At 43.0% G+C, this 26,859-nt stretch overlaps 1 protein-coding gene across 3 annotated transcripts in view; it reads right to left on the bottom strand.

The window, feature by feature from the left end:
- Nucleotides 1-1,981: 1,981 nt before the first annotated feature.
- Nucleotides 1,982-26,859, bottom strand: part of veph1 (ventricular zone expressed PH domain-containing 1) — a 203,885-nt gene continuing 179,007 nt past the window's right edge. For 2 of the 3 annotated variants that reach the window (XM_080185581.1, XM_080185580.1), the window contains 3 exons: nt 25,971-26,088; nt 8,715-8,851; nt 3,482-5,147 (listed from right to left, as the gene is read on the bottom strand). In XM_080185581.1, coding sequence (XP_080041707.1) covers nt 4,911-5,147; nt 8,715-8,851; nt 25,971-26,088 — 492 coding nt within the window. In that variant the 3' untranslated portion in view covers nt 3,482-4,910. Of the gene's footprint in view, nt 3,068-3,481; nt 5,148-8,714; nt 8,852-25,970; nt 26,089-26,859 lie in introns of those variants that run through there. The other variant, XR_013886325.1, reaches the window with a different exon arrangement.

The following is a 26,859-nucleotide window of genomic DNA, read 5'->3' as shown; positions in this document are numbered from 1 at the left end:
GGTAATTTTCAGGTTTGCACAGTTTGAGCTGAAATATCTTTTTAAAGATTGTCAACGCCTGGGGAGGATATAGAATTCCTGCGAGGCATCAGTGTTATATACTGTAAATGTCATAGCAGACATCAAAACACGTTTATTTCCTAATTTTGGTTGTTGAACTCTTGTCCATCCTGAAGGATTTTCGTTTGCTCTGAGCTAAGCTTCTACATAAGAGTCTGACAAATTTACTGGAGTTCTATGAGGATGTGTCTAGGGCAGTGGATAGAGGAGAGCCGGTGGATGTGGTCTTTCTGGATTTTCAGAAGGCGTTTGACAAGGTACCTCACAAGAGGTTATTGCAGAAGGTCAGGGGACATGGAGTTGGGGGTAGGGTGTTAGCGTGGATAGAGGATTGGTTGTCAAATAGGAGGCAGAGAGTGGGGGTCAATGGGTGCTATTCGGATTGGCGGTTGGTGACTAGTGGGGTGCCCCAGGGGTCGGTGCTGGGGCCTCAGCTATTTACCATTTATATAGATGATCTGGAGGAGGGAACCGAGTGTAGGGTGTCGAAATTTGCTGATGACACCAAGATTGGGGGAAAGGCAAATTGTGCGGAGGGTGTGGAGAGTCTGCAGAAGGATCTAGATAGGCTGGGCGAATGGGCCAGGAAATGGCAAATGGAATTTAATGTTGGCAAGTGTGAGGTGGTCCACTTTGGTAGGAAGAATGGTAGGAAGGACTATTACTTACGTGGCGAAAAACTGCAGCAGGCGACGGTGCAGAGGGACCTCGGGGTCCTTGTGCATGAGTCGCAAAAACCCAGCTTGCAGGTGCAGCAGGTGGTCAGGAAGGCGAATGGGATGCTGGCCTTCATAGCGAGGGGGATTGAATATAAAAGTAGGGAGGTCTTGCTGCAGCTGTATAGGGCATTGGTGAGGCCGCAGCTGGAGTACTGTGTGCAGTTTTGGGCGCCGCACCTGCGCAAGGATATTTTGGCCCTGGAGGGAGTGCAGAGGAGGTTTACTAGGCTGATACCGGAGTTGAGGGGATTGAGCTATGAGGAGAGGCTGAATAAACTAGGCTTGTACTCGTTAGAGTTTAGAAGAATGAGGGGAGATCTCATTGAGACGTATAAGATGATGAATGGGATGGATAGGATAGAGGTGGAGAGACTCTTCCCGCTCAAAAAAGACAGTAGGACTAGGGGGCACAGCCTCAAGATAAAGGGGAGGCGGTTTAGAACGGAGTTGAGGAGGAACTTCTTCACTCAAAGGGTGGTGAATCTCTGGAATTCTCTGCCCGTTGAAGTGGTGGAGGCTGCCTCGCTAAATATTTTTAAGAAGCGGGTTGATGGGTTCTTGATAAGAGAGGGGATTAAGGGTTATGGGGAGAGGGCGGGAAAGTGGAACTGAGCCACAACAGATCAGCCATGATCTTATTGAATGGCGGGGCAGGCTCGAAGGGCTAGATGGCCTACTCCTGCTCCTATTTCTTATGTTCTTATGTTCTTATAAGAGATTATCGTAGAATCATAGAACCCTACAGTGCAGAAAGAAGCCCTTTGGCCCATCGAGTCTGCACTGAACACAATCCCACCCAGGCCCTACCCCCATATATTATACCCACTAATCCCTCTAACCTATGCATCCCTGGACACTAAGGGGCAATTTCTTAGCATGACCAATCAACCAAACTCGCACATCTTTGGACTGTGGGAGGAAACTGGAGTACCCAAAGGAAACCCATGCAGACATGAAGAGAATGTGCAAACTCCACACAGACTGTGACCCGAGCCAGGAATCGAACACAGGACCAGATTACTGGACAACTGTGTGGCATCGTGGCACAGTGGATAGCACTACTGCCTCACAGCGCCAGAGACGGGTTCAATTCCGGCCTCGGGTCACTGTCTGTGTGGAGTTTGTACATTCTCTCCATGTCTGTGTGGGTTTCCTTCAGGTCCTCTGGTTTCCTCCCACAGTTCAAAGATGTGCAGGTTAGGTGGATTGGCTACAGTAAATTGTCCCTTAGTGTCAGGGGAACTAGAGGGGTAAATATGTGGGTTACAGGGATAGGACCTGGGTGGGATTTTTGTCAATGCAGGCTCAATGGGCCACATGGCCTCCTTCTGCACTGTAGGGATTCTATGAACTGTCAGGAAAAGGGAAAGAGGAAATTTCCTTTCAGCAGTTCACAAACTAGCATTTACTGCAACCATGAAATCTACATCCAACCATCTTGACTGAAATAAAACTGTAATATTTACAAAAGGGAAAACATGTGAACACTGATATAACAATCCTTATCTCTTCTTTACTTAGGAAAATGTTTGAGTCATTGAGAAGAGGTCCATTTCAAATTCATTGCATTCAAAGGAGGGGGAACACTATTTGTAAGAACTACTTTGTTACTGATAACCTATCTAGTACTTCATTGCAATCACAAGATGCCCCAAAATACTTTCAAACCAGAGTATTATATTTGAAGTGCACTCACTACTGTTATAGCCAAACCTGGTGGCTAACTTTGCATCCAGTCAAAAATCTACTAACAGTAAATGAATGGACAAATGATGAGATTTACTTGCTCACCTTCCCCTTTATGTAAATAATACTATCATATTTCAGAACAATGTCTTCTTCAAATAGTGCTGTTTCACAGCCAGCTGAGCAGCAGACCTTTATTTAATATCTGATCTGGATGGAATAAGACATTTCACTACCAAAAGTGTCAGCCTGGAACATGCACTTAAATTTTTGGTGAGTCTTCCATCCACAATCTCTTGAATCTGAGGTCATCAAATAAACTGAGGTGGTACAGGCTGAGAATTTCCCTGGAGCTGCCCCAGCACAAACTGTGATAACTCAGAAAGTATTGTGGAAATGCATAGGACACAGTTCTTGCAAGCTGGATGGAAAGTTTGGTGGACCAGCCAAAAGGTCCGTTGCTGGAACTGGAAAATCCCAGCCAGGGTGTTCACTGTATATCTGGTAAACTCACTGTGGTGAATCAGGAGCAGCTCCGAGGAAATTCCTGATCCATAACTTTGAAATGCGTTAGATTTCCTTTGATTTCTAAAGACCAATATCTGTGAATGTTATAAAAAAATATTGCAAATAGAGATTGAAATAACAAAAATGAACATTGAGGAATACTTGAGTATTAAGTGCTACAAAAATAGAAATATTTAGCAGACACAAGGCTGGAAATATTTGTAAAACAAAGAGGAATTTTCAGCTAATGATAACTTTTGACAACGAAGTTGTATAAAATCTGCAGATAAAATACATAAAACATTAATTCAATTTACAATTCCTTAGTATTTCATTTTATCTGGAAGGTTTATCTCAACAATCTAATTATTTAAAGTAAGTTTACATTGGATACTGTACATGCTATTTCACAGCTTTTGTTAACCAAAGATTTCTTCTAATTGCCTCAAAAACCATTCTGAGAGGAACCTGTTCATAGTTGCTGAATGGAGTTTAAATAAAAGTATGTTCTATAAAATAATCCATCAATGGTAGATATGTAAAAGGAATTGTGCGCCACTTTGGAGATCTACCTAATGTATTCATAGGCAGAACCAAAACAAACCGAGTACTAGGTCTATAATCTACCATACAAAAATCATTGTACATATTAATCCACACAGTGACAGGTTATTCTGGATTAGCTACATCTGTGAGAATGTTACTTTGACATCATTTAATGGCCGGAATCAGGATGGGCAAGGCTCACAGAACGGAATTCTCCATTGGCCTTGGGTGGGATTTTACAAGCCTCACCCAAGCGAAGTCATAAAATACTGGCAAAAATAACTCTGCAAAGGACAGAGGAAAGGTTTCTTGTTATTAAAATAAATTTAAATCAAGGGTGAAATAAATACTGGCTGTACTTGCTGTCGTCCATTCCCTATCATTTTTTCTTCAACAATTATTCCCTTCTTTTGCCTCCTACTCCTGAGGATTGCTTACTCTTCATTCAGAGTGTGAGCATCATGATCTTTATGATTATGGGACCAGCATAACTGGAGTACAACCTGATGCTGTCCTCACCCAATCCCCACATACACACAAACATATACTTTCCACCACAGAGATTATTGAAGAAGTGTGGCCAAGTTATTTTTTGACTTCATCCCAGAGCTAGTGAAGGCACTTGAAATGACCCCAATATAGTCTTGAAGATAACACGGGATCTTTCTATTCCATGTGATCAGTGGAGGTGGCACCACTGCTATTGAACCGCAGTGAATGAAGTTTTTGTTTGTCAATGGATTATAGAAGCCACCTTGACTGTGCAATAATGAACAAATCCAAAAACTTCAAGCATTAGAGCGCATCCTCTCACAAAATGCAAGCAATTTAATAATATGCTTATTTTGAGTCATATGTTGATCTCATAAGTGCAGCTTAAATATCAAAAACCCATTGCTAATGTAATTTAGAGAGAGACATTTGTTATTTTAAAATAATTTCCTTTTTGGAGCGAGATGTTTGATGAATGTACCATTTACAATCAGATAGTGTTGTGAATGAACTGCATTTTAATTTACTTTCTAGAACTTTGAGTTCAAAAATTGCAAAAAAAAGTCATTTTAAAGTATGCACTGTAACCACTGCTTTGCCATTTACTTATTCATTATTAAATTTTTCAGATTTTCATTTTTCTAAATATTTTTAATGCATTTCTTTGACAGTTCAATGGGTGATGCTGTCACTCTGTCACTGATTTATATTATTAAATATTGTTTGTGATACGTATGCAGGATACAGTTCCAGTTTTCTCCCACATTTGTTAATGCTACCTCTCACCTCAAGACTTTGAAGCTCTACATTGAAATACATAAGCAAAATTTATGTAGTGATTCACCTTGACAGTTACTTGTTTGCCAACCTATCCATCTGTCCAATTTATCTCAAGTTTATTCAGAGGTATGTTGTTGCCTCTCTGCTTTCTCTTTCTTTAGCTTGAGCCACTGCGACATTGATGCACTGTAACCACTCCTCTGCATTCTTTTCATCCTTCGCTTTGAAGACATATGTTTTGTTGTCTGTGAAGATTTCAAAGGCTCGAGGAAGGCCACGGTCTCTCCGCTTTTTAGCGATGACTTTCACACTTTGTACCTTGCTCAGTTCAATTGGACAATCATCTGGATCGTCTTTCTGCAGGATGAAGATGTGAACAAAGTGACACATAGGATTTCGAAATATCCAGTTTGTTTCATTGAAAGTTATATAATTATTCCCCATGACATCAAGGCAGCATTTGACTGATTGTGGTACCAAGGACCACCAGTAAAAGTAAAGTCAGTCTGAATCGGTGGAGGAGGTGGGTTGGGGGTGGGCCAGAGGTACTCGCCACAAGTTGGAGTCACATCTAGTATAAAAGCAAAATGTCTGTGGTTGTAGAACTTTAGGGCTTCGCTGTAGGAGTTCCTCAGGGCACTGCCCTAGATCCAACCATTTTCAGCTGTTTCATCAATGACCTTCCTTCCACCATAAGGCCAGAAGTGGGGATGTTCACTGATGATTGCAGAATGTTCAGCATCATTCGGAATCCTCAGATACTTAAGCAGTCCACGTCTATATGCAATACCACCCGGTCAGCTTTCATGTTTAGGCTGATTGGTGGCAAATAAAATTCATGCCACATAGGTGCCAGGCAATGACAATCTCCAGCAAGAATGAATCTAATGACCTCCTTTTGATGTTCAATGACAAAACCATTACTGAATCCCCCAGCATAAAAATCCTTGGGGGTACCTATTGATCTGAGGTGGACCTACCTTATAAATACTGAAAATATAAGAGCAGTTTACGCTCTTACAGCTCCTGTACAATACAACTCCTGATTTCCCAAAGCCATCCCATTAATTACAAGGCACAAGTCTGTGTGCTGGAATACTCTCTCTTGCCTGGATGAGTACAGCTCCAACAACAATCCAAAACCTTGACATCATCCCAGACAAAGCAGTCCGCTTGACACCCACCATCTTAAATATTCATCAGTACATAGTGTAATCAGTGTGTTACCACCTACAAGATGCACTGTAACAAATCATCAGGGCTCCTTCAACAGCACCTTCCAAACCCACTACCCACAGCACCTAGAAGGACAAGGGCAGCAGACACATGGAAACACCATCACCTGCAAGCCACGCAGCATTCTGAGTTGGAACTATACTGCTGTTCCTTCACTGTTGTTGAGTAAGAACCTGGAACTCCCTTCCTAACAGCACTGGGTGTAATATGCCAGATGGACTGCTGTGGTTCAAGAAGATGGCTCGCCACCACCTTCTGAAGGTCAATTAGGGAAAGGCAACAAATACTGACCTAGCATGTCAATGACATTCATATTGCATGAAAGAATAAATAAAAGCAGCAATTGTCCCCCATTACAAACAATCTCAGTGTTGACAACTCCTATGTTTTCATATTTAGTAATTCATTGCTCAAACTATATTATTTTGTTGCCATTATTTTGAAGGATGTTAATGCCAGGGACCTGGGTTCAATTCCCGGCTTGGATCACTGTCAGTGTGGAGTCTGCAGGTTCTCCCCTTGTCTAAGTGGGTTTCCATTTGGTGCTCCAGTTTCCTCCCACAGTACAAAAGGTGTGCTGAGTAGGTGCATGAGCCACGCTAAATTCTCCCTCAGCGTACCCGAACAGGAATTGGAATGTGGCGACTAGGGGATTTTCATAGTAACTTCATTGCAGTGTTAATGTAAACCTACTTGTGACAATGATAACTAAACTTTAAAACTTTAAATTTTAATAAAGTTTCCCATGCTGATTGCATGGATAACATGCAAATTTACAATTTTGTTCCCTTTAACTTCTTATTTAAATTAAGTGGATTTATCAAACTTTCCAGGTAAAATAAAAATGAAGATCAGGCAAAACATGTTTGTTTGTTCACCTCTTCCTATTTGACTACAGCATTGCTGTCTTAAACTTTATATTTTGGTTTGTTACATGCATTCTCTTTTCCTTTTTCATTTGGTCCTTTTATTTGTTTCTGGATTTCTTTTATTGTAACTGTAAACTTTATTTCTTCAAATATTATTTGCGAATACTTTTACCTTTTTGGATGATATTCGTTTATTTCCATATGCATGCCAGTTTTTTTAAAATCTTATTTCTGAATTCTTTTGACCAGTGATCTGAATTGGTAACTTGGAATTCTCTCTCCATGAATGATGACTGACTTGCTGATAAGTTCCAGCATTTTCTGTTTTTATTTCAGATTTCCAGCATCCATAGTATTTTGATTTTGTTTTAAAGATGGCTGCACTTCTCCCAGCAAATATTACAAAGGGCAACATTATGGCACAGTGGTTAGTACTGCTGCCTCCCAGCGCCAGGTCTCCAGGTTCAATTCTGGCCTTGGGTCACTGACTGTGTGGATATTAAGTGATATTGCACTTTTTCCCCATGTTTGTGTGGATTTTCTCCGTAAGAAGTCTCACAACACCAGGTTAAAGTCCAACAGGTTTATTTGGTAGTAAACGTCACTAGCTTTCAGAACGCAGTTCCTTCGTCAGATGAGTGGAGAGTTCTGACCACAAACCGGGCATATAAAGGCACACACGGTTTACAGAATACTGATTAGAATGATGGAATAATCAGTTTTCTGTAAGCTATGTATGCCTTTATATGCCCTGTTTGCGATCAGAACTCCCCACTCATCTAACAAAGGAACAGCATTCCGAAAGCTAGTGACATTTAAGAACATAAGAACATAAGAACATAAGAAATAGGAGCAGGAGTAGGCCATCTGGCCCTTCGAGCCTGCCCCGCCATTCAATAAGATCATGGCTGATCTGTCGTGGCTCAGTTCCACTTTCCCGCCCTCTCCCCATAACCCTTAATCCCTTCTCTTATCAAAAACCCATCAACCCGCTTCTTAAAAATATTTAGCGAGGCAGCCTCCACCACTTCAACGGGCAGAGAATTCCAGAGATTCACCACCCTTTGAGTGAAGAAGTTCCTCCTCAACTCCGTTCTGAACCGCCCCCCCTTTATCTTGAGGCTGTGCCCCCTAGTCCTACTGTCTTTTTTGAGCGGGAAGAGTCTTTCCACCTCTATCCTATCCATCCCATTCATCATCTTATACGTCTCAATGAGATCTCCCCTCATTCTTCTAAACTCTAACGAGTACAAGCCTAGTTTATTCAGCCTCTCCTCATAGCTCAACCCCCTCAACTCCGGTATCAGCCTAGTAAACCTCCTCTGCACTCCCTCCAAGGCCAAAATATCCTTGCGCAGGTGCGGCGCCCAAAACTGCACACAGTACTCCAGCTGCGGCCTCACCAATGCCCTATACAGCTGCAGCAAGACCTCCCTACTTTTATATTTACTACCAAATAAACCTATTGGACTTTAACGTGGTGTTGTGAGACTTCTTACTGTGTTTACCTCAGTCTAACGCCGGCATCTCCACATCATGGGTTGCCTCCCACAGTCCAAAGATGTGTGGGTTAGGTTGATTGGCCATGCTAACTTGACTCTAGTATTAGGGGGATGAGCAGGGTAAGTATGTGGGATTAAGAAAATAGGGCCTGGGTGGGGATTGTGGTTGGTACAGACTCAATGGGCCCAAAGGTCTCCTTCTGTACTGTAGGGATTCGAGATTGGTGTTTAGGACTTCCCGAGTAGTAAACAAAATACAAATGGCTCTGGTTTTGGTTCCATTGATTTACTCTGGTGAATCTTAAACAAATACCTACTGATTTTCCTTTGCGAAATAGAAGCTGATTCCCAGCCAGTGTGAAATAACGGGTCTTCCACCTCTTTATAAACTTCCACTTCACTTGTTTTTCTTTGAGCTTGCCTTCGATGAGTGGTTGACCATCTTGATTTACAACTGTTAAAAGGATATTAAACTTGAACAGTCAATTACCAGTGTATTAAAAAACAAGAATTGTTAGAATGCTAATTTGTATCACAATAGGTCTGGATTTTGCAGTTAGCAGAGAATATGCAACACCAGACATTCATTACAATTATACATGTGTGATGTTAGTTTACCTTTTAGAGTTCTTTAAAATTCATACTCATAGCCTTAGGTGACGTCATTGTTGGGAGGAGAAAAAAAAACTGTGGGCAGTTCAGTTGTCAGGGATTTTATGTTCAGTTTCAGTTTGGAGCTGCAGGTTTTGAGTTGAGTTTTAGAAGGGGCAGCAAGCTAAAAAGGAGTGTTTTCCCTTTCTTCCCGTTGTTTTGAAAATGCTGTTGGTTTCCTGAAGGGTAAAAGTTTGCTGTTGTTGGGGGCTGGACCAGAGTCTTTCTGGTGCTTTGGGAAGCTGTCTTGTCTTCAAACTGTTTGGAGTGAATCCAGAGAACTACAGTCTTCAACCAACGGACTCAAATTTCCATTAGTGAGAATTAGTCTATGCTGTGTTAAATCTGTGAGAAGGCTCTTTTGTCTATAGGAGGTTTTGGTTTTAATTGGAACACATTAGAGATATTCATGACGGGTTATACATTAGAGCGGTTGTTTTGGTTCTTGTTTGAAATTGATAAAAGTTCTTGCTAATTTTTGCTAATTGCTAATTAATATACATGTTAACTATATTCTTAAATAAACTTTATTAGATAAAAACTCCCTAGTGGGTCTTTTGAATCACACCTGAAGTGAAGCATTTCATGCTTATCCTAGCCAAGTTCAAAAAGCAAAACTTAAGATTCAGGCAAGCTTCATAAAACACTTTGGAGTTTCTAACCTGGCATTTAGAGTAGCTAAGAGTAGTGGGCGAGAAGAGGACTGGGAGAGGTTTAAATGTCAACAAAGATTGACAAAGAAGTTGATAAAGAAGGGTAGGAGAAACTATGAAGCTGGGCTAGCGCTTAATATAAAGAAGGATAGCAAGAGTTTTTATAAATATATAAAAAGGAAGAGGCTGGGTAGGGTGAACGTTGGACCCTTAGAGGATGAGAGGGGGGACTTAGTGGTAGGGGATGGGGAAATGGCTGAGGTCTTGAATAACTTTTTTGTTTCGGTCTTCACGGAGGAGGACGTGAATAATTTGCTGGGTGTTAGCGTTGGAAAGGTGGTAGGACTGGAGGGTCTCAATGACATTATTGTTACTAGAGAGGCGGTGCTCGACAGACTGGAGGGACTCATTGTGGACAAGTCCCCAGGACCGGATGGAATGCATCCGAGGGTTCTGAAAGAAATGGCGGAGGTGATACTGGATGCCTTGGTGGTTATTTTCCAAACGTCGCTGGATTCCGGGGAAGTGCCAGAAGATTGGAAAACGGCTAATGTTACGCCGTTGTTTAAGAAGGGTGGCAGGCAAAAGGCAGGGAATTATAGGCTGGTTAGTTTAACGTCTGTTGTAGGTAAAATATTAGAATCCGTCATCAAGGAGGAAATAGCGAGGCATCTTGAGGGGAATTGCTTGATAGAGCAGACGCAGCACGGTTTTGTTAAGGGGAAGTCGTGTCTGACGAATTTACTGGAGTTCTATGAGGATGTGTCTAGGGCGGTGGATAGAGGAGAGCTGGTGGATATGGTCTTTCTTGATTTTCAGAAGGCGTTTGACAAAGTACCTCACAAGAGGTTATTGCAGAAGGTAAGGGGGCATGGAGTTGGGGGTAGGGTGTTAGCGTGGATAGAGGATTGGTTGTCAAATAGGAGGCAGAGAGTGGGGGTTAATGGGTGCTATTCGGATTGGTGGTTGGTGACTAGTGGAGTGCCCCAGGGGTCGGTGCTGGGGCCTCAGCTATTTACCATTTATATAGATGATCTGGAGGAGGGAACCGAGTGTATGGTGTCGAAATTTGCTGATGACACCAAGATTGGTGGAATGGCAAATTGCGCGGAGGGTGTGGAGAGCCTGCAGAAGGATCTAGATAGGCTGGGCGAATGGGCCAGGAACTGGCAAATGGAATTTAATGTTGGCAAGTGCGAGGTGGTCCACTTTGGTAGGAATAATGGTAGGAAGGACTATTACTTACGTGGCGAAAAACTGCAGCAGGCGACGGTGCAGAGGGACCTCGGGGTCCTTGTGCATGAGTCGCAAAAACCCAGCCTGCAGGTGCAGCAGGTGGTCAGGAAGGCTAATGGGATGCTGGCCTTCATAGCGAGGGGGATTGAATATAAAAGTAGGGAGGTCTTGCTGCAGCTGTATAGGGCACTGGTGAGGCTGCAGCTGGAGTACTGTGTGCAGTTTTGGTCGCCGCACTTATGCAAGGATATTTTGGCCTTGGAGAGAGTGCAGAGGAGGTATACTAGGCTGATACCAGAGTTGAGGGGGTTGAGCTATGAGGAGAGGCTGAATAAACTAGGCTTGTACTCGTTAGAGTTTAGAAGAATGAGGGGAGATCTCATTGAGACATATAAGATGATGAATGGGATGGATAGGATAGAGGTGGAGAGACTCTTCCCGCTCAGAAAGGACAGTAGGACTAGGGGGCACAGCCTCAAGATAAAGGGGGGGCGGTTTAGAACGGAGTTGAGGAGGAACTTCTTCACTCAAAGGGTGGTGAATCTCTGGAATTCTCTGCCCGTTGAAGTGGTGGAGGCTGCCTCGCTAAATATTTTTAAGACGCGGGTTGATGGGTTTTTGATAAGCGAGGGGATTAAGGGTTATGGGGAGAGGGCGGGAATGTGGAACTGAGCCACGACAGATCAGCCATGATCTTATTGAATGGCGGGGCAGGCTCGAAGGGCTAGATGGCCTACTCCTGCTCCTATTTCTTATGTTCTTATGTTATAACACATGTCTATAGACTACAGATTCTGGGCCCTTTGTAAACTGGGGAAGCTGTGGTACACCTTCTTGGCCAGATTGAAGACTATTTATCTGTGTAGTGAGTTCCTGCAGTGCATCTTATAGATGGTACACACTATTGCCATTGTTCATTGCTAGCTGAGGGAGTGAATGTTTGTGGAAGGGATGCCAATCAAGTGGGCTGTTTTGTCCTGGATGGTGTCAAACTTCTTGGAGTGAATTGAGTTGGCTGAAGGCTAACATCTAATGATGCTGGGGACCTGTGAAGGAGGCCGAGATGAATCATCCACTCAACAATTTTGGCAGAAGAATGCTGCAAATGCGTCAGCCTTATTTTTTACATTGACATGCTGGACTCCTACATGATTGAGGATGGGAATATTTGTGGAGCCTTCTGCCCCAAAGAACTGTTTAATTGTCCACCACCATTCGCAGCTGGATGTGGCAGAACTGCAGAGCTTAGATCCGCTCCGTTGGCTGTGGAATTGGTTAGCTCTGTCTATTACTTGTTGTTTATGCTGTTTGGCACATAAGTAGTCCTGTGTTGTAGTTTCACCAGGTTGACACCTCATTTTTCGATATGCCTGGAGTGGCTGCTGGCATGCCCTCCTGCACTCTCCATTGAACCAGGATTGGTCTCTTGGATAGATAGTAAGGGCAGAGTGAGGGATATACCAGATCATGAGGTTATCGATAGTTGTTGTGTATAGTTCTGCTGCTGCTAATGGCCCACAGCTCTTCATGGATGCCCAGTCTTGAGTTGCTAGATCTGTTTGATGTCTATCCCGTTTAGCACAGTGATACTACCACACAACATATTGGTGGGTATCCTCAATGTGAAGAAGCGACTTTGTCTTCACAAGTACTGTTCAGTGGTCACTCCTATCAGTATGGTTATGGACAGATACATCTGTGGTAGGCAGGCTGGTGAGAATGAGGTCCAGTATATTTTTCCCTTTTGTTGGTTCTTTCACCATCTGCTGCTGTCCAAGTCTCGTAGTTATGCTCTGTAGGACCTGACCAGCTCAGACTCAGTCAGTCTTGGTGGATATTGAAGTCCCCCACCCAGAGCACATTCTGTCCCCTTGCCACTCCTAGTGCTTCCTCCAAGTGGTGTTCAACATGGAGGCATACTGATTCATCAACTGAAGGGGAAGGTACATAGTAATCAACAAGATGCTTTCTTGCCCAATTTGGGATTAAAGCGTGGATAGAGGATTGGTTGTCAAATAGGAGGCAGAGAGTGGGGGTCAATGGGTGCTATTCGGATTGGCGGTTGGTGACTAGTGGGGTGCCCCAGGGGTCGGTGCTGGGGCCTCAGCTATTTACCATTTATATAGATGATCTGGAGGAGGGAACCGAGTGCAGGGTGTCGAAATTTGCTGATGACACCAAGATTGGGGGAAAGGCAAATTGTGCGGAGGGTGTGGAGAGTCTGCAGAAGGATCTAGATAGGCTGGGCGAATGGGCCAGGAAATGGCAAATGGAATTTAATGTTGGCAAGTGTGAGGTGGTCCACTTTGGTAGGAAGAATGGTAGGAAGGACTATTACTTACGTGGCGAAAAACTGCAGCAGGCGACGGTGCAGAGGGACCTCGGGGTCCTTGTGCATGAGTCGCAAAAACCCAGCTTGCAGGTGCAGCAGGTGGTCAGGAAGGCGAATGGGATGCTGGCCTTCATAGCGAGGGGGATTGAATATAAAAGTAGGGAGGTCTTGCTGCAGCTGTATAGGGCATTGGTGAGGCCGCAGCTGGAGTACTGTGTGCAGTTTTGGGCGCCGCACCTGCGCAAGGATATTTTGGCCCTGGAGGGAGTGCAGAGGAGGTTTACTAGGCTGATACCGGAGTTGAGGGGGTTGAGCTATGAGGAGAGGCTGAATAAACTAGGCTTGTACTCGTTAGAGTTTAGAAGAATGAGGGGAGATCTCATTGAGACGTATAAGATGATGAATGGGATGGATAGGATAGAGGTGGAGAGACTCTTCCCGCTCAAAAAAGACAGTAGGACTAGGGGGCACAGCCTCAAGATAAAGGGGAGGCGGTTTAGAACGGAGTTGAGGAGGAACTTCTTCACTCAAAGGGTGGTGAATCTCTGGAATTCTCTGCCCGTTGAAGTGGTGGAGGCTGCCTCGCTAAATATTTTTAAGAAGCGGGTTGATGGGTTCTTGATAAAAGAGGGGATTAAGGGTTATGGGGAGAGGGCGGGAAAGTGGAACTGAGCCACGACAGATCAGCCATGATCTTATTGAATGGCGGGGCAGGCTCGAAGGGCTAGATGGCCTACTCCTGCTCCTATTTCTTATGTTCTTATGTTCTTATGTTCTAAAAGAAAATTTTTTTATAATTTAAGTTGTTAAGATTTAAAAAATCTTCAACAATTATTATGATCTGAAAGAATAGGATTCCACATGTATAAAAGGTGATTTTCTGTGCCAGGGATGTTGTTGAGTCCGAATTAGGACATAACACTCGATAGAAAGTTTATTAATGCTTTAATGGGCAAGTTCTAACTTTTTACATAGAAACATAGAACATTACAGCACAGTACAGGCCCTTTGGCCCTCAATGTTGTGCCGAGCTATATCCAATCCCAAGATCAAGCTATCCCCTCCCTATAATTCTGGAATGCTCCAAGTGCCTATCCAATAACCGCTTGAAAGTTCCTAGAGTGTCTGACACCACTATCACAGCAAGAAGTCTATTCCACACCCCAACCACTCTCTGAGTAAAGAATCTACCTCGGACATCCCTCCTATATCTCCCACCATGAGCCTTATAGTTATGTCCCCTAGTAACAGCTACCTCCACCTGAGGAAATAGTCTCTGCACGTCCACTCTAACAATCCTTCTCATCATCTTATAAACCTCTATTAAGTTGCCTCTCAGTCTCCTCTGCTCCAAAGAGAAAAGCCCCAGCTCCTTCAACCTTTCCTCATAAGACCTACCAGGCAGCATCCTGGTAAACCTCCTCTGCACTCTCTCCAATGCTTCCATATCCTTCTTATAATGAGGTGACCAGAACCGAACACAATATTCCAAATGTGGTCTCACCAATGTCCGGTATAGTTGCAGCACAACCCCACGGCTCTTAAACTCAAACCCCCTGTTAATAAACGCTCACACACTATAAGCCTTCTTCACAACTCTATCCATTTGAGTGGCAACCTTCAGAGATCTGTGGATATGAACCCCAAGATCTCTCTGTTCCTCCACATTCCTCAGAACCCTGCCGTTGACCTGTAATCTGCATTCAGGTTTGTCCTATCAAAATGAATGAGCTCACACTTATCAGGGTTAAACTCCATCTGCCACTTTTCGACCCAGCACTGCATCCTATCAATGTCTCTTTTCAGCCTGCAAGAACCCTCCACCTCATCCACTACTCCACCAATCTTGGTGTTGTCAGCAAATTTACTAACCCACCCTTCAGCCCCTTCTTCCAAGTCATTGATAAAAATCACAAAAAGCAGAGGACCCAGCAGTGACCCCTGTGGTACACCACTGGTAACTGGCCTCCAGTCTGAAAATTTTCCCTCCATCACCATCCTCTGTCTTCTACGAGATAGCCAGTTACTTATCCAATTGGCTAAATTTCCTTCTATCCCACACCTCCTTATCTTCTTCATGAGCCTACCATGGGGAACCTTATCAAACGTCTTACTAAAATCCATGTATACGACATCAATTGCTCTACCTTTGTCCACACACTTAGTTACCTCCTCAAAGAATTCAATCAAATTTGAGAGGAAGGACTTACCCCTCACAAAACCGTGCTGACTATCCCAGATTAAACTGAATCTTTCCAAATGGTCATAAATCCTATCTCTCAGGACCCCTTCCATTAAGTTACCGACCACCGAAGTAAGACTAACTGGCCTAAAACTTTTTATGACATGATTAGTGGGTATCTATTCCAAACTACAACTTCATGCTTTTCTGTGTCAAGTCTATTTGTGAGATACTGTTGCAGCACACTCTTGAAGGAAGGGGGTAACTCAGATAGCACAGGGCAACATGATGACACAGTAGTTGGTACCTCTGCCTCACAGCAACAGGGTTCAATTCCAGCCTCAGGTGACTGTCTATGTGGAGTTTGTACATTCTCCTCGTGTCTCCTCCGGGTGCTATGATTTCCTCCCACAATCCAAAGATGTGCAGGTTAGGTGGACGGGCCATGCTAAATTGCCTTTATTGTCAAAGGGATTAGCAGAATAAATACGTGGGGTTATGGGGATAGGGCCTGGGTGGTTTGTTGTCGCTGCAGGCACAATGGGCCAAATGGTCTCCTCATGCACTGTAGGGATTCTTAATTTACATATTCTGATCTGTGAATTTAATTGTGCAAGTATATTCATCGGAAGTTACCATCTGGTTAACTCGTAAATAGCAGTGAGCATAGATATCCTCATCATTATTTCCACTGCAAAATCTGGGTCAAATGTGCCACACTGCAAACGTGCCTTTATACCTGTTGCAGTATATTAGAATATGGAGTTTATGTATTGAAGCTTTATTTCAATTGTCACATGAAAATTGTAATTAATTCCCCTTATGACCTTTGAGATTCATTTAACCTCAAAGAAACTCAAAGTTGACATTTCAATCGGTCACGGATTCCACAATAATATAATACAACAGGAGATTCAGATTTTCAGAAACATTCTTAACAATTTCGAATATGTTTAATAAGCTAGAACAAATGCAAACGCCACAGAATTTTTCATCTGTGGAGCAGCTGTAAAATTTACTGTTCGCTTTAGAAGGATATGAAATAAACTATGAATTACCATTTGTGTCTTTGGCCTACATCAAGGATTTATTAGTTGCATAAGGAATCTCAGGCCAATTTGAAATATTACATGCTTGTTTTTTTATACCTTTGGCTTAAGTCTGATCATTTCTTAAGCTGCATAGCTGAACATTGAGCCACAGCATGTTATATGACTGAGTAATATGGTACATAACACATTCCATTACAGTTAGTTTCAAAACCTTTTCTCAAAAGATCTGTAAAGAGTGGTAGCATGGCAATCTGAGTACAAATGGTCAAAGAAAATGTGGGCAGCATGGTGGCACAGTGGTTAGCACTGCTGCCTCATAGTGCCAGGCTCCTGGGTTTGATACCTGGCTTGGGTCACTGTGCGAAGTTTGTACATTTCCCCGTGTCTGCATGGGTTTCGTCCGGGTTCTCCGGTTTCCTCACACAGTCAAAAGACATGTGTTGGCTATGCTAATTTCTCCCTCAAGGTACCCTAATAGGTGCTGGAGTGTGTCGACTAGGGAGTTTTCACGTAACTTTATTGCAGTGTTAATGTAAGCCTATTTGTGAAAGTAATAAATAAACTTTTAAAAAAAACTGGATGACTTCAGATTGACTGTTCATATTTGTTACAATTTGTAGACAGATTGTACAAGACAGAGGATAAATTTACATTTTATAGCACACAGCATAACTCGAGCACAAATTGCAATTTGTAATTGAGAGAAAAAAAGTGGCTTGTTCTGAAAATCTTTAAGCATCCTGGATAATATTATAAAATATTTCAATTAACAATATTGTGTACTTCAAGAAAAAAGTTGACTTAAGCACCATGTTACAGCCAAAACCAATATTTGTGTTATCAACTTAACATGAAATGTTAAGAAATTTTAGAGACTTCGATAAATGTAAAATACTTGGATATGGAACTCAGTAATTTTCTAAACTTGGAATGGAATTATTATGATTGGACTGAGCAATGTCTTCATCTGAGCTGCACTGCAGGAGACCAATTCTCGACATTTTGCCAAGGCTTTTTCTCCCCCATATATTCAAATTTTTTTCCACTTAGTATTTTGTAAATTCAGTTTCTTCCATTATTGCTTAATACTCAGAACTGATGCTTGCAAGGAAGTGACCAAACTACAACAAATACGAATTGTTCAACACGCAACCATTTGTCATTATGAGAGGTTTCCTGAGTGTCACATTTCTTGGACTATGGACAACATTTTAGAGGCCCATGCTGGTGGGATTAGACCATAAGATATAGGAGCATAATTAGGCCATTCAGCCATCAAGTCTGCTCTGCCATTCAAGCATGGCTGATAAGTTCTTCAACCCCACTCACCTGCCTTTATCCCATGACCTTTGATCCTCTTACTAATCAAAAGCCTATCTTATTCTACCTTAAATACACTCAATAACCTGACCTCCATAGCCTTCTGTGGCAATGAATTCCATAGATTCGCCAGCCTCTGGCTGAAGGAATTCCTCCTCATCTCGGTTTTAAAAGGTCATATCTTTATTCTGAGGCTGTGCCCTCAGATCCTAGTCTCTCTTACAAATGGAACCATCTTTCCCACATCCACTCTATCCAAGTCTTTCAGTATTCTGTAAGTTTCAATGAGGTCCTCTCCCATTCTTCTAAATTCCATTGAGTACAAACTCAGAGTCCTCAAACACTCCTCATATGTCAAGCTTTTCATTCCTGGGATCATTCTCGTGAACCTTCTCTGGACACTCTCGAAGACCTAGCACATCCTTCATTAGATACAGGGCCCAAAGTTGTTCACAATACTCCAACTGTGGTCTGACCAGAGCCTTCTACAGCCTCAGCAGTACATCCCTTCTTTTGTTCTCTAGTCTACTCGAAACGAATGCTAACATTGCATTTGCCTTCCTAACTACCAACTCAACCTGCAAGTTTGCCTGAAGAGAATCCTGAATTAGGACTTCCAAGTATATTGGCAGAAGAACCTGTAATATTCCCCAGGTAGCCTTTCTGCTGCCACGCTGCCTGCCTCTAACCCTGTCTGTAATTTTACTAAGGGGTGGGGAGGAAGAGGCCTACGGACAATTAATGGCCAATTTAAGGGTGGTGGGTCAGGAACTAGGGAAGGTTATCCTGCTTGGGCTGGAAAGGAGGACCACCATCACTGACTGCCATTCCTGATCAGGATCCCCCCAAAATCTTTGCCCCACATTGCCCTCAGATTCTTCCTCCCCACCCCAGGCCCCCACCACTATCTCTCTCCCTCCTGCAGTCTACTCCCCTGTCCGTGCTGTGATACCCACCAACCACCACCCCACGCTCACCTGCATCCTGAGTCCAAATTGACCGGAGGGACTATTTGGCATCTCAGCAGTGACCATCGCTCATGGTGATGCTACTGGGATGACTGAGGTGCAGATCAAGCTTTCTGAGGCAGGACTTCCTCCCAGGTGAGGCACAGAGGTCCTGCTTTAGCAACTGCTTTGGCAAGAATGCATTCCTCGTCAACTCTTCAGGTGTCGGGGGAGGGGGGGTGGGGGGATGGCGTGAGGGGTGGGCTGTACAGGAAACCCCACCACCTGTTAAATTCTGCCTTTAACATTTTTTCTAAAGAAAAATGGGCCAGGGTTTTCGTTCCCAGATCCTGATCCTACCATCATGATGAAATTCTTATCAGGTGCTGACAAATCGTAGTGCAGGGTTCCAGACAGTGACTTTGGTGGCAGGAACTTTATCCAGTTAAGGATGGCGGCTGAGCCATTAGCGTAGGATCAATTGGAAGCTGCCCAATAACAGAAATCAGTGGCCCCCACCACCACTGGCGATGTGAAGCCTGCATCGCTGGTTATTGGCCATAGAAGAGATAAACAAGATGACATGAGAGGAAAAGCCACCCTTTCCACCATAGTAGTGGCCACTTCTGTGGTTGCGATTGTGGACAACACTTTCCACAGTGAATAGCGCTCTGGGCTCTGATAACTAGCCTGCCATTGGATGCCATTCCAACTCAAGGGAGATCAGCTGCTGCCTCACGGCACCAGAGACCCGGGTTCGATTCTGGCCTCGGGTCACTGTTTGTGTGGAATCTGCATGTTCTCCCTGTGTCTGCGTAGATTTCCTTCAGGTGCTCCGGTTTCCTCACACAGTCCAAAGACGTGCGGGTTAGGTTGATTGACCATGCTACATTGGCCCTAACGTCAGGGGATTAGCAGGGTAAATATGTGGAGTTGTGGGAATGGGGCCTGGGTAGGATTGTGGTCAGTGCAGACTCGATGGGCTGAATGGCCTCCTTCTGCACTGTTGGGATTCTATGATTCTAAAATGGAAAAAGTAGTCGCTGCTTAATACAAACAACAAATAATAATTAAAATAAGATTTGAAAAAAAACATTTATTTCAGCTTAGTCAAATACATATGGACACTAAGGTCTTTTACCTTGAATTCATGATTTTTTAAATTTGAATTCTCAGCAGTGACCACTACTCATGGCGACTTTGGTGGGAGTACGGTTCTGATGGGTGGATCGTCAATCCGACTCCTACATAATTTGTGGAGATGCGCAAGTGTTGTGGAACCAGCCCAATGGGATTTCTTTCCCATTTTCAGAATCTCCCACCCCGTCTCCAGAGGTTATAGACAATTCTGCCCATAAATTCTCGCAGGAAAATGCCAGATCCCTGGTTATAATTATTTTTATGTGGTTTATCTTTGAAACAATGAAGTGTCTGCTTTTATTTACAGACTCAGAAATGGGCTTGGCTGATGAATGATATTAATGGCATACAAACAACCCATTCACATCATTTTCTTCATCTAGAAATTTGGCGGTGTTGTGGAGATGAAACCACAGGAATCTGAGGTTAGGAATACAGTTTCCTACAACAATTAAACACAAACTGATTTGAAATAAACAAAAAATTGTGTGTGGTTTAATTCAAATTAAACCACATCAAATTTAAAAAATCATGAATTCAAGGTAAAAAACCTTAGTGTACATATATATTCGACTGCATTGAACTAATTTTTTTCAAATCTTATTTTAATTATTATTTGTTGTTTGTATTAAGCAGTGACTACTTTCTACATTTTAGAATCATAGAATCCCAACAGTGTAGAAGGAGGCCATTCAGCCCATCAAATCTGCACTGACCACAATCCCACCCAGGCCCTATTCTCATAACTCCACATATTTATCCTGCTAATCCCCTGACGTTAGGGTCAATTCCGCATGGTCAATCAATCTAACCCGCACATCTTTGGACTGTGAGAGGAAACCGGAGCACCCAGAGGAAATCTACACAGACACAGGGAGAACATGCAGACTCCACACAGACAGTGCCCCGAGGCCAGAATTGAACCCGGGTCTCTGGTGCCATGAGGCAGCAGGGCTAACCACTGTGCCGCCCTAAAGAACCTTAAAAGAATACGGGAACAAAAGAGGAAAACGGTGCTGGTTGATTCTGCATACATAACCACATATTCAACAAAACCAGGGCATATTTGTTGCCCTAAGTATTCCTCTCGGAACCCAAAGACAGTAACATGATCAGTTAGAAACTAAACTGATTTATATTTAGAACAAATTTAGAACTGACCAGTGAAGTAAAGACTGTTCTTCTCCACTACTAGACATAGATAAATGGCTGACTGTAAACTCATACCAATACAACATTTTTGTTTCTCTCCTGACACATTTGTGTCTAAAACTAGGTGAGCAGGAGGACTAATATCATGTAGCAAATGAAATCAACTTAATGCTGTTGTTCTCCTGTTCCAATCTGACAGTGGATCTTGATTTTAATGACCAGGTTTCTGCAGGAAGAGATGAGGGTTTCTTAACTAAATTCTAATTGTGATCAGGTGGGACAGTCAGTTGGAATGACCATTGCTGGTGGAATGGTTTCAACACTTAAGAGCTTCTGGCAATGCACTTCTCTCTTCCTAGGGTCTTCCTAGCAAGTCCACTCCAGCGAGAGAAATAACAATGGCAGCAGGGAGGGGCATGGGGTGCAGGAGGGAGAGCTGGTAAAAGGGAGCCGTATCCATTGGGATTCGTATCCCTCCAAGGGAGTTTAGCTTAGTGAAATCATTTCTCACTCGAAGTGCAGAGTGAGCGTTCAAACCCTGCTCCAAACAAACCTGGCAAGCAGGGGCAGGATCGAGTTCCAGCTCTGAATTTTGGAATGACATCCAGTGGGTTACTTGCAGCCATTGGATGTGACTAGATTTTGGCGGTCCATCCAACCTCCTGCTGGATCAGGCTAACTACTTCATTAGCTAGTACAAAGAAGCTTACAGCAATAGAATGAACCATCACGTCACTAGCCTTATAAACTGTTAATCAGCCGGTGAATCCTTCCACTACTTCACATTATTCATCACAGGGGAATATTATTGTTTCGCCCTCTGATGATTTCTGTTTGGTTGGCTGTTAAATGCAGGATACAGTTTAAAATTGGTACCTATTGAGAATAACAAACTTCTAACTTTGGAAATAGGGCTAAGCTCATGCATTAAAGTTTCTAGAACAAAGGGTAAACAAATCAAAATTAAATACAGGTGATATAGGGCAGTGGGCAAGATAAACTTTTGGAGGGTTATCACATTCAGGACCACATTACTGGAGTTCATTATTAATGGGTTTCAGGAGTCAAGCTTTTGAGTGCTATCCTTCAATGGAAACTCATATAATCCCTACAATGGAGGAAGGGGGCATTTGACCCACTGAGTCTGCACTGATTCTCTGACAGAGTCTTATCCAGGCCCTATCCCCATAACCTCATGCATTTACCATGGCTAATCCATCTAACCTGCACATTCTGGGACACTGAGGGGAAATTTAACATGGCCAATCCACCTAACCAGCACATCTTTAGACTGTGGGAGGAAACTGGAGTACCCAGAGGAAACCCACGTAAACATAGGGAGAACGTGCAAACTCCACGCAGATAGCCACCTGAGGCTGGAATTGAACCCAGGTCCCTGGCACTGTGAGGCAGTAGTGCTAACCACTGTGCTGCCCAATACCACAAATCCTCCCGGCAAAGCACATAAGAAGTAGGAGCAGGAGTATGCCATCTAGCCCTTCGACCCTGCCCCGCCATTCAATAAGATCATGGCTGATCTGAAGTGGATCAGTTCCACTTTCCCGCTCTCTCCCCATAACCCTTAATTCCCTTGTCTGTCAAAAACCTATCTATCCGTGACTTAAATAGATCAACTAAAACTGACATTGTACTGATGTTAGAAGGAAATAATCTCCTCGTTCCAGCAACGTTACAAAAATTGGCATAATTCTATTTCTGATGACAAAAGATGCTGACATATCTAATTTACCGCAATAAAATCCTTAATCAAAAGGGAATTTCATGGCTGAAAATAATTATCAGTTCGAGGTCTTAGAAACCTTAGCAATCACCCTCATGGAAATAGGCAATCAGGATTTGAAACTTTGAGAGCAGAGCAGAACTATTTCTGCACCACACCCAAATGTTTTTTATTAAACTCTCTGGGAGAGAAATCCATTTGTATCGCACATTTATGCATGACATTGATTCTTCAGCCCCTGGAGATTTGTCACAACTCTGTGTACACAAGTGAATTTCTCCTCCATCACATTCAAGAAAGTTCAGCTCCCACCCTTCCATCCAAGGTAAGTGAAATGTCAATTTGTCGATTTAATTCAGAGAATCATAGAACTCGATAGTGTAGAAGGTGCCATGCTAGTCCACTGAGCCAATACCAATCGCGTGAAAGTTACGTGCACTCAATGCCATTCCCTTTATAATTTTTTTATTTTTCAAATATTTATCCATTTGCCCTTTAAAAGCCATTATAGATTCTGCTTCCAGTCCTTTTTTTGCTGCAACAATCCTGTGTACCAAAATCTTGGTCTGCCTTTATTCCTTTGGTGATAATCTTACAATTATTGATTCACTGCAGAGTGAAAATACCTTTTTCCATCTTATTTGGTAGTCCCTGATCCAGGATGGTTTCTTCATACTACTCCACAACCAAAGGACAGAAGATAAACTTCTATTGTTTAGGAAATTTCCTCCTGGCAGATAAACCTGCATTATATTCCTCCTTCCCCACGCAATCACCACCCTCCCTCCCCCCAAACACAGAGCTAAAACAGCAGCCCTATGTAGCAATCAACAAGAATTAATTTCTCAAGCGCTCCTGAGACTCAAAACTCTTAATTTTCATGTCCAGCATTGTCCGATGTAGTACTGCAGCAGCAAATCTTTATACACGTCTTTAGAAAACAGAATGATTGTGTGATTAACAATACTAAAACATTATTTTAAATGGTGCTGTGCAACCATATGCAATAATGTACCCCCAAATAATTTTTACTGTGCAAATTATTGCAAATTGTAATCAAAGATTTCATTAAAACACTTCAAGCGAAAGTATTGAGAATTGCATCATAGAATCACAGAGTTCCCTACAGCGCAGAAGAGGCCATTTGGCCCATCAAGTCTGCACAGATTATCTGACAGAGTATCTTACCCAGGATCTCTTCCCTGCCCTATCCTCGTAACCCCCCATATTTAACATGGCTAATCCCATCTAACCCAGACATTCTGTGATATTACGCGGCAATTTAACATGGCCAATGCACCTAATCTGCATATCTTTGGACTGTGAGAGGAAACCCACACAGACACAGGGAGAACATGCAAACTCCACACGGACAGTCACCCAAGGCTGGGATTGAACCCAGGTCCTTGATACTGTGAGGCAGCAGTGCTAACCACTGTGCCACCATGGAGTAATATTGTACGGTGCCTAATGTTTCTCTGCTGCTTTGGCGGGGCCATTAACCATTTAAAAGCTTTAGTAAAGAGACAAATTTCAAATTAGGTTAAGGGCAATACTTCCCTCGCAGGCCACTGGACCGTGGTGACAGTGTCAAATGAGTGTCACATGTCTGCACTGTGGGGGAAGCTGCCAGATTGTGATTTTTCTATTTTGAAGAAATAAAATAACCAATTAAGGCTGTGATTTTTCCCCTGGACTAGCCAATTAATGGTGAAAGATCAGGCTCTTCATTCAACCAATGATTGTTCAGCTCTCAAAATCCAGGAGCCAATAGGAGAGCAGGAGAGAGTGAGGTCATCCCTAATAGAGGCAGTTTCTCAGCAACTATGTTAGCTTTAAGGTTAAAAAAATGTCCTTGTCAGCTGGGTCACATGTGCGGAGGGGGAACCACACTTTGATTGAAAAGAGATTATCAGTTTTTCAATTTGCATTCTGATGGCAGAGTCTGCCCTTGCACAGAGGAGTAGTCTTTGGTGGAGCCCTCGCAGACTTCAAGACCAAGAGAATGTTGGTTAAGAGTATCTTAGCAGTTAGAGCGGAGATGTGAGCAGCCTGCCTCTACCCCCCGCCTCCCCCCAAATCACAGAGGTCTCAGCATGTCCAAATAGCAGAAAAGGGAAGGATGAAGATTCGAACAAGGGGTTTGCACGTGGGTTGTCAGAGAACATTAGATTGTTACGCGCTATGTTTTGCTTATATCTTGAGCCACAAATATTATTGATTCACACCATACAGCCAACTTTGCTTGCTCTCTGGCAAGTGACCTTTTTACCTTGTGATGAATAGTAAGACAGGATTTCAAATGTCTGCAAAACAGATGCTTTATTGATTTCAGGACTGTTGCATTCTTTTGATGCTTGAAAATAAGCTGCACATTGACTGAGTACATAGGGTTCACAAGCACTCCCTGGTGAGTTGGGTTGTCTTGATTTCCACCCGTGTACAGTCAACGATGGTGTGCACATCTGGCAAATCAGCCTGAGCTGCAAACTTTTAAACCTTTTACAGATGTACCATGGAAAGCATTCTTTCTGGTTGTAGCACAGTTTGGTATGGCTCCTGCTCTGCCCAAGAAACTACAAATGACTGTGAACGTAGCCCAACCCATCAAACAAACCAGCCTCCTATCCATTGACTCTGTCTACACTTTCCGCTGCCTCGGAAAAGCAGTTAGCATAATTAAGGACCCCATGCACCCCAGGCATACTCTCTTCCACCTTCTTCAGGAAAAAGATACAAAAGTCTGACGTCACGTACCAACTGACACAAGAACAGTTTCTTCCCTGCTGCCATCAGACTTTTGAATGTACCTACCTCACACTAAGTTGATATTTCTCTACCCCCTAGGTATGACTGTAGCACTACATCTTGCACTGTCTCCTTTCCTTCTCTATGAACGATATGCCTTATCTCTACACCACGCAAGAAACAATACTTTTCACTGTATGCTAATACGTGTGACAATAATAAATCAAATCAAAAACCTGAGCACTCTAACTGCATTTTTTAAAATCTAATTTGCTCCCTTCTCCCTAATTCCATTTAGCTGTTTGCATAGTCTCCTGTTTGGCACACTGTCAAAGGCATTCTGAAAACCCACATACACTACATTAAAGTAAAAAGACATTTTTAGGGTAAGCTTTGGATACAAATACTGACATTCTTACCTGTTGCCTTTTCAGGATTGTTGCACATGAAGCACTGCCAGACCCCTGCTTCCTCACTGTAACCAAACAAGTCAAAAAACCTCACTTCTTCAAGGTGCATCTGCAGCCTGTCGAGATCCTGTTTGAATATTAATATTCAAATTTATTATGTTAAGTTCTGGTTCATTAAAATAAAAGTAAGGGCATTTTGATCATTGAGACATATAAGATGATGTATGGAATGGATAGGATAGAGGTGGAGAGGCTCTTCCTGCTCAGTAAGGACAGTAGGACTAGAGGGCGCAGCCTCAAGATAAAGGGGGGGCGGTTTAGAACGGAGTTGAGGAGGAACTTCTTCACTCAAAGGGTGGTGAATCTCTGGAATTCTCTGCCTGTTGAAGTGGTGGAGGCTGCCTCGCTAAATATATTTAAGATGCGGGTTGATAGGTTTTTGATAGGCAAGGGAATTAAGGGTTATGGGGAGAAAGTGGGAAAGTGGAACTGAGCCACTTCAGATCAGCCATGATCTTATTGAATGGCGGGGCAGGCTCGAGGGGCTAGATGGCCTACTCCTGCTCTTATGTTCTTATGTTATCAGTTTGCTTCCTGTTCAGTGAGCAATTCAGCAAGCTAGCTCAGGGATTATTTGGAGAATTCGGATGATTCTATTTAGTATTGCTCTTTGAAGCAGCAGAAATCCCTTTTTCTTGCCAGATCCTGGTCTTCTCAACAGGAATTGACAAGATCAGCAATCTGCTCCAGTATCTAAACTGAAGCTGTGAAGAGAATGCTGGAAGATGTACAATGACCCAGGCAAAACACTGTCATGATGAACCCTTCCAGCTGGGAAGCAGCAAAGTTGCAATTCATTTAGAGGATCAATTAATTTTTAAGGGCTGCTATTCTGCTA

This window comes from Carcharhinus amblyrhynchos, chromosome 3 (genome assembly GCF_965287045.1).
Source record: "Carcharhinus amblyrhynchos chromosome 3, sCarAmb.v2.hapA, whole genome shotgun sequence".
Taxonomy (NCBI): Eukaryota; Metazoa; Chordata; class Chondrichthyes; order Carcharhiniformes; family Carcharhinidae; genus Carcharhinus; species Carcharhinus amblyrhynchos.
The sequence above is the reverse complement of the archived record's forward strand: the minus strand, read 5'-3'. Positions and strand labels throughout refer to the sequence as shown.